This window comes from Ramularia collo-cygni, assembly GCF_900074925.1.
Source record: "Ramularia collo-cygni strain URUG2 genome assembly, contig: RCC_scaffold09, whole genome shotgun sequence".
NCBI lineage: Eukaryota > Fungi > Ascomycota > Dothideomycetes > Mycosphaerellales > Mycosphaerellaceae > Ramularia > Ramularia collo-cygni.
Window position 1 is genome coordinate 812,403 of NW_019716263.1, and position 13,693 is coordinate 826,095.

The following is a 13,693-nucleotide window of genomic DNA, read 5'->3' on the forward strand; positions in this document are numbered from 1 at the left end:
GAAATCCCGTCCCATCCTTATCGCAGCTCGCTCCGGCGCTGCATATGTATATGCCCTGCGTTGCCTTGAGCCTCTATCGCTGCTGATAGTGAGCGGATCATCCGAGGTGGGAGCTGGAGCAGTYGTCGTTGCGGCATCATGCCTCTCTCACTTCATGGTCTGTCTCTGCTACAATTAGGTAGTCCCACTACTGATTCGCGAACCTTACTCGCCGTACCAAACTTGCAGCGCGCCCTGTTTGAGCCTGCCCTAAGACAACTCCACCCCCGCCTACCAGCTACCTCCTAACGCCGAGGGAAGACATGCCAGTGTTGAGTACTGTATGGCCTGGGTGATTGTGATGGTGATGAATCGCGGTCATGAATCCTGTCATGGCCTCCAGCGTAGCGGCACCAGCACCAACCCAGCGGAACCTTGGTCAACCCGCCATGGCGGCGCCGAAGTCGCGGCCGCGGGGAGGAGCAACAGGAGGCAGCAGACGCAAGAACCGGGCCGCCGAGGACGATGACCCATCGAAGCGGCGCTGTGTATCGACGGCGTGTATAGCGTGTCGAAAGAGAAAGAGCAAGTGCGATGGGAACATCCCCGCATGTGCTGCCTGTTCCCAGGTGTACGGGACGGACTGCATCTACGACATTAACTCGGACCATCGACGAAAGGGCGTCTACAAGAACGAGGTGGACACGCTCAAAGCACGTGATTCCACCCTGCAGACGTTGGTCCAGGCCATCTTGAACTATCCCGAAGACGATGTCCCCGCCCTGGTGCGGGACATTCGCACGTGCGAGAGCCTGGACGCGGTGGCGGAGCGGATCAATGCCAGGGAGAAGGAGAAGGAGCATGGCAAGGAGGCCGACAACGAGCCAGGCGAGTCGCCGAAACATGATGAGCAGTCGCAAGGAGCGGCACCGACATTTGAATCCCATTTATACGGCAAAATGGGAGATTTACGTCTTGATGATGGGTCTATCCGATATATCGGAGGAACCTCCAATCTCATCCATCTGGCGCAGGAGGAGCGCAGAAGCGCAGAGATCGAAGAGCAGCCTCAGCACGAGAACGCCATCATATCTTGGACCAACGTAACCGACGACGCCGAGCTGATCAACCATCTTCTCAACATGTACTTTACCTGGCATTACACCTTCTTCACCACCCTGTCCAAACAGCTCTTCCTCCGAGACTTCTACCTTGGACGCCCGCCAAATGACACGCGGCGTGCAACGCAATACTGTACTCCAGTCTTGGTCAATGCCATCTTGGCGTTGGGATGCCATTTCACCTCCAATCCCGGCGCCCGAGATGATCCWGAGGACTCCGCCACGGCCGGTGATCACTTCTTTCGAGAAGCCAAACGTCTAATCATGGAGAATGACGAGCACGAAAAGCCGCACCTGACAACAGTCCAAGCACTGGCGTTAATGTCGGTACGTGAAGCTGGGTGTGGTCGAGAGGGCAAGGGTTGGGTGTACAGCGGCATGTCTTTTCGGATGTCTCTGGACATGGGACTCAATCTCGAGTCCAGTCATCTCAGCGCCGGTCGGGACGCGCGTGTCGACGAAAATGAAGAGGACGTTCGCCGAGTGACCTTCTGGGGAGGTTATCTGTTCGACAAGTGCTGGTCCAACTATCTTGGGCGCTTGCCTCAATTGCCCTCATGTATCGTGGCCGTTCCAAAGTTCGACGTATTCCCCGAGGAAGAAGCATCACAATGGAGCCCATACACCGACTCCGGCTTCTCAACAGCACATACACAGCCCGCCCGCACGAGAACAGTCGCACGCGAAATCTCCAAGTTGTGCGAGATCAGCAATGATCTGATGACGCACTTCTACAACCCCACGGACCTGGAGAAGACCAAAGGCAAAGCCGCTGAACTCAAGAAGCTATCCGATATACACAGTCGGCTTGAGGCGTGGCGGCGAGAGCTGCCTAAAGAGCTGGAGCCAAGAGAAGGCGGCCTTCCGAGCGTCCTGGTGATGCAGTAGGTCTGACCATCTGCTTGATCAGACCATATGCTAACAACCTCACAGCATGTTCTTCCAACTCTTATTCATCCATCTGTTCCGGCCTTTTCTAAAATACACGCAGGCTACCTCCCCTCTACCATCAACAGTCAGTCCACGGAAGCTGTGCACTTCAGCTGCAGCCATGATATCCAAACTCATGCGGCTGTACAAGCGCTCTCACGGTCTTCGTCAGATATGTAACATCGCCGTATACATCGCTCACTCGGCCTGCACGATTCACCTCCTAAATCTTCCGGATAAGCACGCCCGGCGTGACATAGTCCACGGCGTCAAGCACCTTGAAGAGATTGCCGAAGGTTGGCTTTGTGCTCGGCGTACTCTGGCCATTTTGAGCAGGTTGGCATGCRGATGGAATGTTGAAATGCCGGAAGATGCAGCGGTCGTGCTTGCACGGACTGATGCAAAGTTTGGATCTTTCAAGACCGAGTTCCACTCCCCATCAAGTCAGAGAGTAGATTCGGTAGGGGTGAGCCCGCAGCCGATGATGATGCAATATACACAGGCTCCTACGAGTGTCCCGGTCGAAGCTCACAACAGTACGGCAGGCTCAATAGCACCGCCGGTGTTTAACCCTGCGGCGAGCGGAGTGAGTACTATCGGTCCAACTCGGTCAGAATCTGGCATGCAACAAACATTCCCACTGGCTATCAACACCTTACCAATGCAGCAGTACCAACCCGTCACAACTGCACCGCCTGTAACTCCGCAATACAGACCATGGACCAACCAGAATCTGCGCCCGATCGGCGACAGTCCATCAGACATGTTCGGTGGCGTTGAGCAGCTCATTCGCGACAGCCAAGATTGGGCATATCGAGACCAAGCGCAGCTCGCCACCGGATTTGAGAATTGGAATGGAGAGATTGATGCCCCCAACTGGACTGGTGTTGGTATCAACATGCCAATCAACAATGGTGGGATGGCACCGGGACTGCCTGCTCGGAGTGTTGCTCCTCCATCTTCGATGCATTCTGCGTCTCCGCAAAGTACAAGCGGATATGTGACGGCAGTGCCGACAAATGGAGGGAATGCGTCTGTGGAAGCCATGGCGAATTGKCTGAATAGTATGAATGCTTACAACAGCATGGCGACGTCTTATAATGAGGATGAATGGTACCAATGAATGAGAGATGAATGAATTAATGTCTGAAAAACTTCGCAGGACACATCAACAAAAGCAATCACACCCTCACCCTTCTCAAACCTTGTGATTTTTCTTGTCTTCCAATCAATCTTGCTGTTATCAATACCAGCGTACATGGCGGGGAACACTGCTATGGCCCTCGGTAAGCAAGCAATCACCTATACCCCTCCCACCCATTCCCAACTCGCCTACATATATATATATAAACCAGAAATCAGAAGCATTCAATCCCCAAACTCTAATCCTCCAAACAACCATCAACCAACAATGACCTCTCCATCTCCAACCTGGGACCCAAACTCCCCAACCTTCCCAACAATCCACTCCCTCCCCTCAATCCCAGGAGCACCAAAATACGCCTCCTGGTTCTGGGGTCCCGAAGATTTCCTCGGCCGCATCAACCTCCTAACTCCCTCCCGCGTGAAATCCGCCGCCGCCTCCTCAATCCTTACCGGGGAGATGGCACGTACAGATTTACCTTTACATATCCCCGAACAACCTGCTTTTGGCCGACAGGTTTTTAGGCATGAAATTAAAGCTCTGAGACCGGGGAGAGCTTATGATGATGTTTATGAAATGAATACGCAGAGTGGGACGCAGTGGGATGGATTTCGTCATGTGGCGGATCAGGAGACGGGGTGGTTTTATAATTTTACTAGGGGGAGGGATATTGATGGGGAGGAGGGGGAGAGGAATGAGAGGGGGAGTATTCATTATTGGAGTTTGCATGGGTTTGCTGGACGGGGTGGTGAGTGAATTCTCCTCTACCTGTGTTTTTTGAGTGGAGAATGTCGAGCTGATTGATTGTTGTGCTTTAAGTTCTGCTTGATTATCGCAGCTGGGCGACTGCTCAAGGCATCAAGTATGATTCCGCTACGAAACATGCAATTTCCTACGCGGATCTCGTTGAAGTTGGGAAATTTCAAGGAATGGATATTCGTCCCGCGGCTCAAGGAGGGGATATTCAAATTGGGGATATCCTATTCGTTCGATCCGGATACGTGGAAGATTACTACAAGAGAACCAAGGAGAAGAATTATGAAATCGGTTTGAGGAAATTTGCTACCGAGGGCGAGGATAGTGAGATTCAAGCTTGGGCGGGTTTGAAGGCTGAGGAAGCTATTAGGGATTGGTTGCATGATTGTTACTTTGTGGCTTCGGCTGGGGATTCGCCTACTATGGAGGTTTTCCCTCCTCCGAGTGAGGGGGCGTTGCATGGGTATTTGTTGGCTTGTTGGGGTATGCCGATTGGGGAAATGGTGGATTTGGAGAAGGTGGCGGAGTTGGCGAGGAAGTATCAGAGGTGGACGTTCTTCTTTACGAGCGCTTCGGCGAATGTTGTCAGGGGTGTGAGCAGTCATGTTAATGGGACGGCTATATTTTAGGTTGAATTGAGTTTTGCTCGTGCTGTTTGAATGGCATACCTTGCAGAGTCTGCCTGAATCGCTGTTGATGTGTCGGTTGATGCATGATACTTTGGCTTCTTATCTTCATGTCATGGATCTCAGTCGATGGCGAGACCAAGAGCCAAAGCCAAGTGAAGCAAGAAGTTACCACCTCACCTACTGCAATCAAAGATATCGTCCTTCCTTCCAGAACGATAGAACGATTAACAAGGAATCCATCATTCGACAAAAGATTCAATCCTCCGCAACACTACTTATATTGGTGAGCAGCTAACTATTCCCAAGAGTAATCATCTCTTCAAGACAAGAAGAGCCGGAAAGCTTCAATTCACCCTGCTCTCATACGAGCTCCACCCACTCAATGTTAGGTACATGTATATAACAAGGTCACTTAATAACCATGCTCTAGTTTCAACTGCCTATACGCTACAATATTAGGAATCTTCCCTATAAGATTAGGCGTCCTCGGTATCTAATCTCTCCTATCCTCTTTATAATTCCACGTAACGGAGAGAGAGAGAGCTATAGAGGTCGCTACTACTAATATTATTAAAGATCCTCTATAATAATAGCTCTAGACGATGCTAATATTATCCGTCAGTCGCGAGGTGCTTATGTCAAGGTAGCAGCTTTAGCTTTATCTTGTCCAGAGCGTGACTAGGCTAGGCTCTATCGAAAAATCTAGAGAAAGTTGAAAAAAACAGATAAAAAGTAGAAGGTCTATAGAGGGTTATCTATTACTTCTAAACTAGTACTAAATACTATATATTTAAACATTCTAATAAGCACTGTTATTATGTTCCATTCATATCGTGGCATGAGATGGCGCTACTACGATTCCTAACCCTTGTTCGGATCATCGTTCTTCCGGTGTTTCTCTACACTCGAAATGGCGACAGAGCCTCTCTAACAATACGGTCATATGTAAAGAAAGCAGCTATTTCCATTCCACATTTCAAATAACAGGCAGCCATAATCAATACAGCTGCCCAGCGTACAACGAACTTATTTGAATCGAGATGGTAAGCGCCAGCGCCACACCAGGACTAATTCCTTCTTCGCAAGAGGGCTCGCTGGATCCTACTATGAGCAACTCCCCCAAAGCACCTCCTCAAAATCCAAAACTTCCCTCTCAGAAACAAAACCCTCCTCCTTCCCATCAACAACAACCCCCCCACCACCACCCCACTCATCATCATCCCTCTTCTCAGAACAACAATCCCCCCCAATCATCAATCTCTTATTATTATTAGGCTCCGCCAAAGAAAGTAAAAGCCCCCTCAACCCTCTAACTTCCCGTTGAAGTTCACAAATCTCCATCTCGCGTTCAGCAGCCTGTTCACGAGCATCCATTTCCTCGAATTTATAAGCCACGATACGATCTTGTTGACGTTCGGCATGGGTGTAATTTTCATTTGGATTGTTGGTTTTGCGCCAGAGATTCATGACGGAGTTCATGTGGTTTGAACGGGAGGTTAGGTATTCCAGGGGGTTGGAGTGGCGGTTTTCGCGGTCGAGGTCTGTGAGGGAGTTGGTGAAGGTTTGGAGGAGGTGGTCTAGGTTTTGGGAGCGGAGGGCGATTTGAGAGAGGGTTTGGGCTCGTTGGCGTTCGCGCTCTGGGAAGGTGTCGGGTTCGTTTGGGGGGGTGGTGGTGGTGGTGGTATGCATTCTAGGAGGTTTTAGTATAGAGGAGAGGGGGGGGATGAAGCTGGACTTACGAGTTTGATTCTAAGCTGGAGATGATTGCTTCCATGATGATCTGTTGATGGTGTACCTGGCTACTCATGCGGACTTGTTAAGTGCCCTGGTAATGGGAACTCCACCTCCAAGTGGAAGGCGCTTCGCTATCCCCGGCTGCATGCATGTCCGCCGCATATCGACCCGCTTCCGCATAGCGCCAAGCCGGACCACCAGACAAAACCGGTAGTTCCATGAGGCATGGCAGCTTGATACGTTCAGACCATTCGACCTCGCTGTCCCTGAGCTGACCAGGGACTAGACGAGCGTTTGTTGGCTATGCGACCCGAAACATAAATTTCCGAGATGCTGCATCCATCGGGACGCCTGCAATAATGTGAGACAGGCCATGACCTTCGTGATTGTAGCCTCAGTCAACATGATTGCGAGTCGAAATGCCGAGGCCGTACATCGCAGAATCAGCAAGTCGGCGTTTCCAGTGGTATGCCCATCCCAAGTCGGAGGCAGCGCAATCGAGAGAGCGATGCATCTACAAATGGCGCTCTGCAGCGAACGGCATTCACGACTTCTCATGTCCGTCCATCCTTGACCCCACCAACAGCATAGCCCTTGGCAACTCCGCCTCGACCCTCTTCCATCGGCGCACCCGTAATATTCCCTTGATCATCCCGCTCATAAGCAATAGCATGATCGCTCCCAAGCCCCTGCCAAGTCCTCTTGGTACGCAGGTACTCTGCTGCAGGCGAGATTTGACCATTGATCGTCGCTATTTCCTGTTTGGTACGCTGCACCAGCGCCGACGAAGGAGCCGAATTTCCATGCTCAATCGCTGCGCCATCTCCATTTGCGGCTTTCCTAGTCCTGCCCATTGGTCTCGATCCGCTGACCAACTTGCCCGTCCTGAGGTCGAATTCCGGTGGCGCGTCCTCGTCGTCTTCTCCTGCCTCGTCCTCGCTTTCCTGCGCCTCTGTCTGCTCTTTACCAAGCAGACTTCCAAAGTCTCCAATCCATTCTCCGCCCCAGACTCTCTCCTTATCACTCTGCAAAGCGACTCCGAGTTCAAAAGGCGTGATGACTGGTTTCCAAAAGTCTTTGCTTTCAAGCAGAGAGCTCTCCCAGCATCCAATGACCACCCAGCCGCCAATCTCGCTGAAGTTGGCCAACTTCGCCGCGTTGACTTTCCCAACCACAAATACATAGGACTTTTTCCCTTTCCTCTCAATCAGTTGTTGACAGTAAGTCAATGCATCCAGGTAGTTGGCGACGCTCAAAGTGTTGATCAGAATGCCAAAGACGGGGACCGAGGCAAGCTTGGTTGTYATTCCGTACCGCCGGCTCAGCAGCCGTCGTGTCTCTGCCTGTGTGGGGGGAGCATCATTGGAGCTGGTTGGCAGGCCTGGAAAGATATGCATGCTCGCTATGCGAGAAGAGAGAATCAAGAGAAGAGAAGTAGGTGGGACGCCAATGTGGAAGATGGAGTATGTCTTGAGGAGTTCCGCGTCTCCTGGGACTGTGCGATTAGGAAGGAGACTTCCCGGGTTATGTACAATCCCTGTTGCGAACAGGTTTGTATATCCCTTCTCCGAGGAAAGCAAGTCGTAGAAAGCAGGGATCTGGTGAGCGTATGGGATGTCGGCCATGAGACAAACTTTGGCATCTTTCTCCGGAAATGTCTCCATAAAGTTCTCGGCCGCGAGGGTCAGATCTAGAGGAGCAGACGTGAAAACGTAGATTACGGGTAGTCGCGCGGTAGGAGACAGGCAAGATCTTCCATAGTGGACCACAACATCAGCGGAGCAGTGTTCAGCGGCAATCTCATCAACACAACAGGCGCCATAGGATGTATCTGCCAGGATGCAGAGCGTTTCATCCGTATCTTGCTCCCTCGAGACTGGAGTCTCGTCGAGCTTCAAATCTGCCAGATTTTGCTCAATCGGAGGTTCTTCATTTCGTCTGGCAGTCCTCAATCCATCTCGCAATCGTTCAAAAACCCGTGGAGCATCAATCAGCATAGTATCTGGGAATTGCAGGGCGATTCTTTTCCATTTCCCTTGGCGAATCTCGGAAATGGTACGTTGAATTTCATACTGAAGGTAGAGTTGTTCTTCGGATAGCGTGGATGGAAGGGATGGTAACACGGCTTCCTCGAGGATCTGCTCCGATGGGGTGGAGAGGACCGGAGCGGTTTGTTGTGAGGCCATGTTTGGTTGATCTTTTGCTGCTTTCTCTCTCTCTTCTTTTCTTTGCTGTCAGTCATATGGGATTCGTGGGATGTGGTTGGCTGGGAGCGCAAATTTCGATACCGCGGCCTAAATGAAAGAAAGTGCTTTACTGAGTTGGATTTGACGGGATTTTGATTGAGATGGCATCAATACTGCGGGCGTCTCGCTACTGCCTCTGACGGGAGCTTCCGCCTCACCTTTCCGTGAATGTCAACACATTATACATGGCCCATCGCATATTGTTCGCGATGTTGGTGCTTACGCGGAGGCAGCCGCAGCCACACCAACGTCGAACCAGAGCCGCGATTAATGTCAACGGCGCAAAACTGGATTCTGGAAGGCGTCTTGAGACGCACGTGGAAGGTGTGGGGATGGCGCATTGTGATAAGGCAGTGATATGCCGATCTATATTACCAAAGTGKCAGAATTCTTGACGCGATGGCGGGGACCTTGACGCGAAGACGGGACATGCTGCTTCATTGGAAATAACTGGGAGAGGCATACGCAGAAAGGGATTTGTTTATGGTACTCTCGAGATCCAACAGTGCCCATGTTAGCAACGATGCCTGCCATCAAGATCTACGATATGCCATCCCACGACTTCTCCACCACACACTGTTATCATCGATTGCGGCGCGTGATAGGGCGGAAGACTTCCGAAGCTAGACGGATGAAACCGACTCCTGCGCGCCGTCTCCGCGCCGTCTCAGCGTCTCACACAAAGGCCGCGCCCTCGTCCTCTGCCGTTTGTTGTTTCACTTGCACGCACACTACACTGCCACGACGACATGGACCTGGACGCAGTGTTATCATGACGCCACCGAGGCTCAGTTACACGCGATTTGTTTTGAACTAAGCGCCTTGGACCAAACGCTCGCAATTGTCGTTGCGACAATAGGAAGAGAAATCGTCAGCCATTGCCGCTGTTACACCACCGAAGAATCCCTACGTCGATTGTCCTCGAAGCGCCGCCGACGCTGCTCCACTCTCTCTCTCTCCCTTTGTGCACCACCTGCTTGCTATTCTTGCACGGGGCCTCTTTATCCTCTGCACCGAACCTTTGTTCTGTCCTTTGTTCGCAGAGACAACGACCACCGGGCCCCGACATGCCACGCTTCATGCCTCCCAGCCGCATCCACAGCTGAACCCGCATGCAACACACGCACACGCTCTTTTGGCCCAAATTCACTTAATCGACCCTCATTCACACATTGAAAACACGTCTGCCGGTCAGACACTACAAATCATACCGCTGGGCGATTGATCACCACAACCACCAACAACACCACAAACTACTCTGCTCTGCCGGACCGAGCACCACGAAATACCCCGCAATCCTCAATCACCAATTCCCAATCCTCAATCCTCAATCCTCAATCCTCCATCATGGGTTGCATTGGAGATCGCGAAAAGGGTCCCAAGGACGAGACCCAGCRTTGGGACTTCATCACCCTCACCGACTTCCGTTGCACATCGGCATGGACATATGTCGCGTACGTCTGGCTATGGATCATGGCACTGGTCGGCATTGCCGTCTACGTCGTCGACACCTTCACCGCCGTGCAATTGCTGGCATACAACAATTGGAGCTCCCAAGTCAAGCCCGCCCTTGCCTTTGAATACTCCAAGTGGATCTTCGCCGGCTGCATCCTCTTCTCGTGGGTCCTCTGCTTCTACGAGTGGTTCCGCGCGTTGCGAGTCATCAAGCGGGGAGGCGTGGCGGAGAGCTTCCTCGACCCGCTTGCCGTCACACTGCAGAGCATCCGACCGCAAGGCTTCAAGCGCTTCCTCGTCTTCTCTGCCTTGACCAAGAGCAAAAAGGGCGCAGACTACGTCGCCCTCTTCGTTTACTTCTCCTTCAAGACCGCCATTCGCGTCATCCTCGCCGAGGGACCACGTCAGGGCATCAACGCCATGACATTATGGGCTGTGCTGCAATCTGATATTGCTGTCAAGACCACCACCGACCATTCCTCATTCGAACAGTTCTTCATGAACATTGGCGCACTGGCGGACAACTCGCCTCTACAAGCCACCATCTACTTTGCCATGTTGTTCACTCTTGTCATCTGGGCCTTTTCTGCCTTGTCACTGATCGTATCGGTCATCYTGTATCTCGGCTTCCTCTGGCACTACATCCCATCAAGCGATGGGCGCTTGAGTGTCTATTGCAGACGCAAGGTTGATCGTAGACTGGCCAAGGTCGTCGAACACAAAGTCAAGGCGGCAATTGAAGAAGAAGAGCGACAGGCAAGAAAAGCGGAGAGAAAGGAGGAACTCAAGAGGCAGAAGACGGGAGAAATGCCGCTTCCWGCGCATCTCAAGGTCAAGCGACAGCCTACCTTGCCAGAGTTGGGCAAGACACCAGACATGCACAGTGATGAAAAGTTCCCGCTGGTCAGACAGGACACGACCAGCTCGACCAACACCCTCCCGCTTTACACTCGAGACCCCATACAAAGACAACCTACCCTTCCCAAGCTGGGATCAGCTCCACTCGCTCGCTCCAACACCGAGGTTTCCGGATGGTCAGTCGCTCCGACCTACTCCGCCCACGCTCCACTCGTAGCAAATGCCGGCTACCCACACGAGAKCGATCTTCTTCCTCCTCTTCCACCAATTGGTCACGATCGTCAGGATTCATACGCAAGTCAGCTCAGCTTTGCTCCAAGTTTCAATCAAGGCCCACCACGTTTGCAAACGCCTATGAATACTCAGTCATTTGCGACGGACATCAACAGCTATCGAGGAGCTCCAGGAGGACCAGGACCGCGACTTCCGCCGCCAATCAGGACCATCCCACAATATCAAGGCTTCGATCCGGAGCCACCACGATCTGCATACCCTCCTCCAATGCGATCCGCCACAGCTGACGGGTATCGCCACGCACCACCTCAACAATCGCAAGACAACGCATTCGCTACGCACCAATCCTTCAGCCGCCGCCCGAATCCAGGTCCGATGCGGAAGCCTTTACAGCCCAATCAATACATCCCAGCACCGCAGATTCAGCCTGCGGCACCAGCATATGAACTGCAGAACCAGCCTTTGCATACTTTACCACCACCACCACAGAGCGCGGGAGGTTACGTGGCGTTCAACCCAAGCGCGATGCCTACGGTTCATGATGGTCCTCGCCGGAACATCACAGTGAGCAATGGTGCACCTAGTGCCCCAGCAAACTATTTTGGAAACGTCCAGCCTGCCCGTAGTGCGACCGCTCCGATCCAAGAGGACCACCGAAGAGCGAACTTCCTCCCCGCGCCATCACGCGGGATTGAAAGTGCACGAGTGTCAGATATTTTGAGCGCTTACGGCCCGGATAGCAGAGAAGGCACAGCAAGTCCTTGGGGACAGCATCCTCCACCACCGCCACAGAATGGCAGGCATTATGGTTGATTGAGTTGATGTGAAGATGTGATGAAGTTTTACGAAAAGATGTGCAGTGTATGATTCGAGCGCTGCTTCGTGCTTTGTTGCATTAGATACCCCTTTTTAGCAAGTTTCTTCTGTATGAAGTATTATGGATATGTTTTTTCGACCGCCTTCCATGGCTGGGTGGGGAGGTAAGTGTTCCATCTTGATATTCAAAGTCTTCTTTTCATTGAACCACCGGCGACTGTTGAAGAGGTGATTACAACGTGACGCATTAACCACCGCTTGAAAATCTTCCGACGGACATACCTTCGCCGGAAGGAGATGTCCTTCTTTGTCCTCGAAAGAAACCATACACCCGTCTCCAGCCCAGCGGACATATTCAAATCTCAACAAAGAACCCAAAACCAAAAAGCACTTATTGATTTCCACAAACCCCCCATCCCGCTCCCATCCCATACCCAWGAAAAAAAAGACCTCCCACAACTCACCATCCCCCACACTCCATTCGCCGCACTTCCACAACAACCATGACGTCCACAAAACCACCACCACCACTCCTATCCCGCGGCCTCATCCAACCGGACCTAACTCTCACACAACTCCGACAAGGTCTTCCTCCTTCATCGCCACGCACCCCGACTGCTTGGGAACGTAAATGGCTTGAGAGGAGTCGTAGAGCGAGGATAGGGTTTTGGGTTAAGATGGTTTTGTTGTTGTTGTTTGTGGGATTCTTCTTCTTCTTCTTCTTTGGGCAGGTTTTGGTAAAGGATGGCCCTTATAAAAGGTATATTTATTCTGGGATTGGGGTTTGGGTTTTTAGGGGGTTGTTGTTTAGACGTATGATGTCCCCGGGGATTGATATGGAAGTTGAGGGGTTGAGGGAATGGTGCAAGGCAAAGACGACGGGATTGAGGAGGGGGGGGTTTTTTATTTTTCTTTGGAGGTGTTTTTTGGGGATTGTGAGATGGGAAGTTTCTGTTTTGAGGTTTTATACTACTGAGATTCCTAGGGGGGTGATTCATTGGTGCGGAAGTTGTTGGAGAGGGGAACGTTGGGTTGCTATTCCTGGTACGCAGCTTGATAGATGCATCAAGGTTTTGTGGGGAGGTGAGGAAGTTGCTCCTACTCCTCCTCTTGTTGCGCCGTCTATGGTGCGGGTTGTTGTGCAGGCGAAGATTGAGAGTCAGAGTGAGGATGGCAAGTTCTTGGCTACGCGGTACAGTCGAGATATTATGAGTCCGAGAGCATTACAAGTTATGAAGATCCCATTCCTTCCGGGGACATCGGCTTATTGGGTCGTGGTATTGCAGAAAGCGAAAGAGTTGGAAATCGGTGCTATTATGGCTCGGACGCAGTACTTCCGGAGAAGGGAAAGGGGGCTGGTATCGAGGCAGGAACGGGAAGAATATGATACCGAGGGGGATGATCGGGAGGAGTTGAAGAAGTTATCGCCTTTGCCTGAAATCCCCCCTCCTCAGCTGTCGGAGCGATTTGAACCTCCTGTGGGGACTTTGCAGACTGTTTTGCGTCGCAGAGTCACTAGTCGGAAGGCTCTGCGAAGGAATGGTCTGATTTGGGAGGAATCTAAAGGGAGAGAATATGTTGTTGTTCCGCAGGCTTTGGGGTTTGAGCAGGTGCAGAGGATTTATATGGATTCGCAGACCATTCGGCTGCGGAGAAATTTTTTCAAAGGGGATGATGTGCGGGATGAAGATGAGGATTTTGGGTATGATCTTGGGGAGACGGAAGGGGAAAGCGAGGGGATTGATTCGGGTGTTGAAGATGATGAGGGAAAGACTAGCGAGAAAAAGAGGG

The 13,693-nt window shown here is 51.8% G+C and overlaps 5 protein-coding genes; 3 read left to right on the top strand and 2 right to left on the bottom strand.

Moving 5' to 3' along the window:
• Window positions 1-359: 359 nt before the first annotated feature.
• On the top strand, window positions 360-3,153 carry RCC_06417 (related to pathway-specific regulatory protein nit-4; the record flags this gene model as incomplete). XM_023771680.1 has 2 exons in its annotated part: window positions 360-1,984; window positions 2,034-3,153. The coding sequence occupies 2 exons, from the start codon at window positions 360-362 to the stop codon at window positions 3,151-3,153; spliced, it is 2,745 nt and encodes a 914-aa protein (XP_023627448.1).
• Window positions 3,154-3,441: 288 nt separating this feature from the next.
• RCC_06418 (uncharacterized protein) lies at window positions 3,442-4,559 on the top strand (the record flags this gene model as incomplete). XM_023771681.1 has 2 exons in its annotated part: window positions 3,442-3,922; window positions 3,994-4,559. 2 exons carry the CDS (start codon window positions 3,442-3,444, stop codon window positions 4,557-4,559), a joined length of 1,047 nt encoding a protein of 348 aa, XP_023627449.1.
• Window positions 4,560-5,663: 1,104 nt separating this feature from the next.
• On the bottom strand, window positions 5,664-6,333 carry RCC_06419 (uncharacterized protein; the record flags this gene model as incomplete). XM_023771682.1 has 2 exons in its annotated part: window positions 5,664-6,249; window positions 6,299-6,333. 2 exons carry the CDS (start codon window positions 6,331-6,333, stop codon window positions 5,664-5,666), a joined length of 621 nt encoding a protein of 206 aa, XP_023627450.1.
• Window positions 6,334-6,847: 514 nt separating this feature from the next.
• RCC_06420 (related to Diphthamide biosynthesis protein 2) lies at window positions 6,848-8,479 on the bottom strand (the record flags this gene model as incomplete). Its single annotated transcript, XM_023771683.1, has 1 exon — window positions 6,848-8,479. One exon carries the CDS (start codon window positions 8,477-8,479, stop codon window positions 6,848-6,850), a length of 1,632 nt encoding a protein of 543 aa, XP_023627451.1.
• A 1,407-nt stretch (window positions 8,480-9,886) lies between these two features.
• Window positions 9,887-11,899, top strand: RCC_06421 (uncharacterized protein; the record flags this gene model as incomplete). Its single annotated transcript, XM_023771684.1, has 1 exon — window positions 9,887-11,899. One exon carries the CDS (start codon window positions 9,887-9,889, stop codon window positions 11,897-11,899), a length of 2,013 nt encoding a protein of 670 aa, XP_023627452.1.
• Between the last annotated feature and the right edge of the window lie 1,794 nt (window positions 11,900-13,693).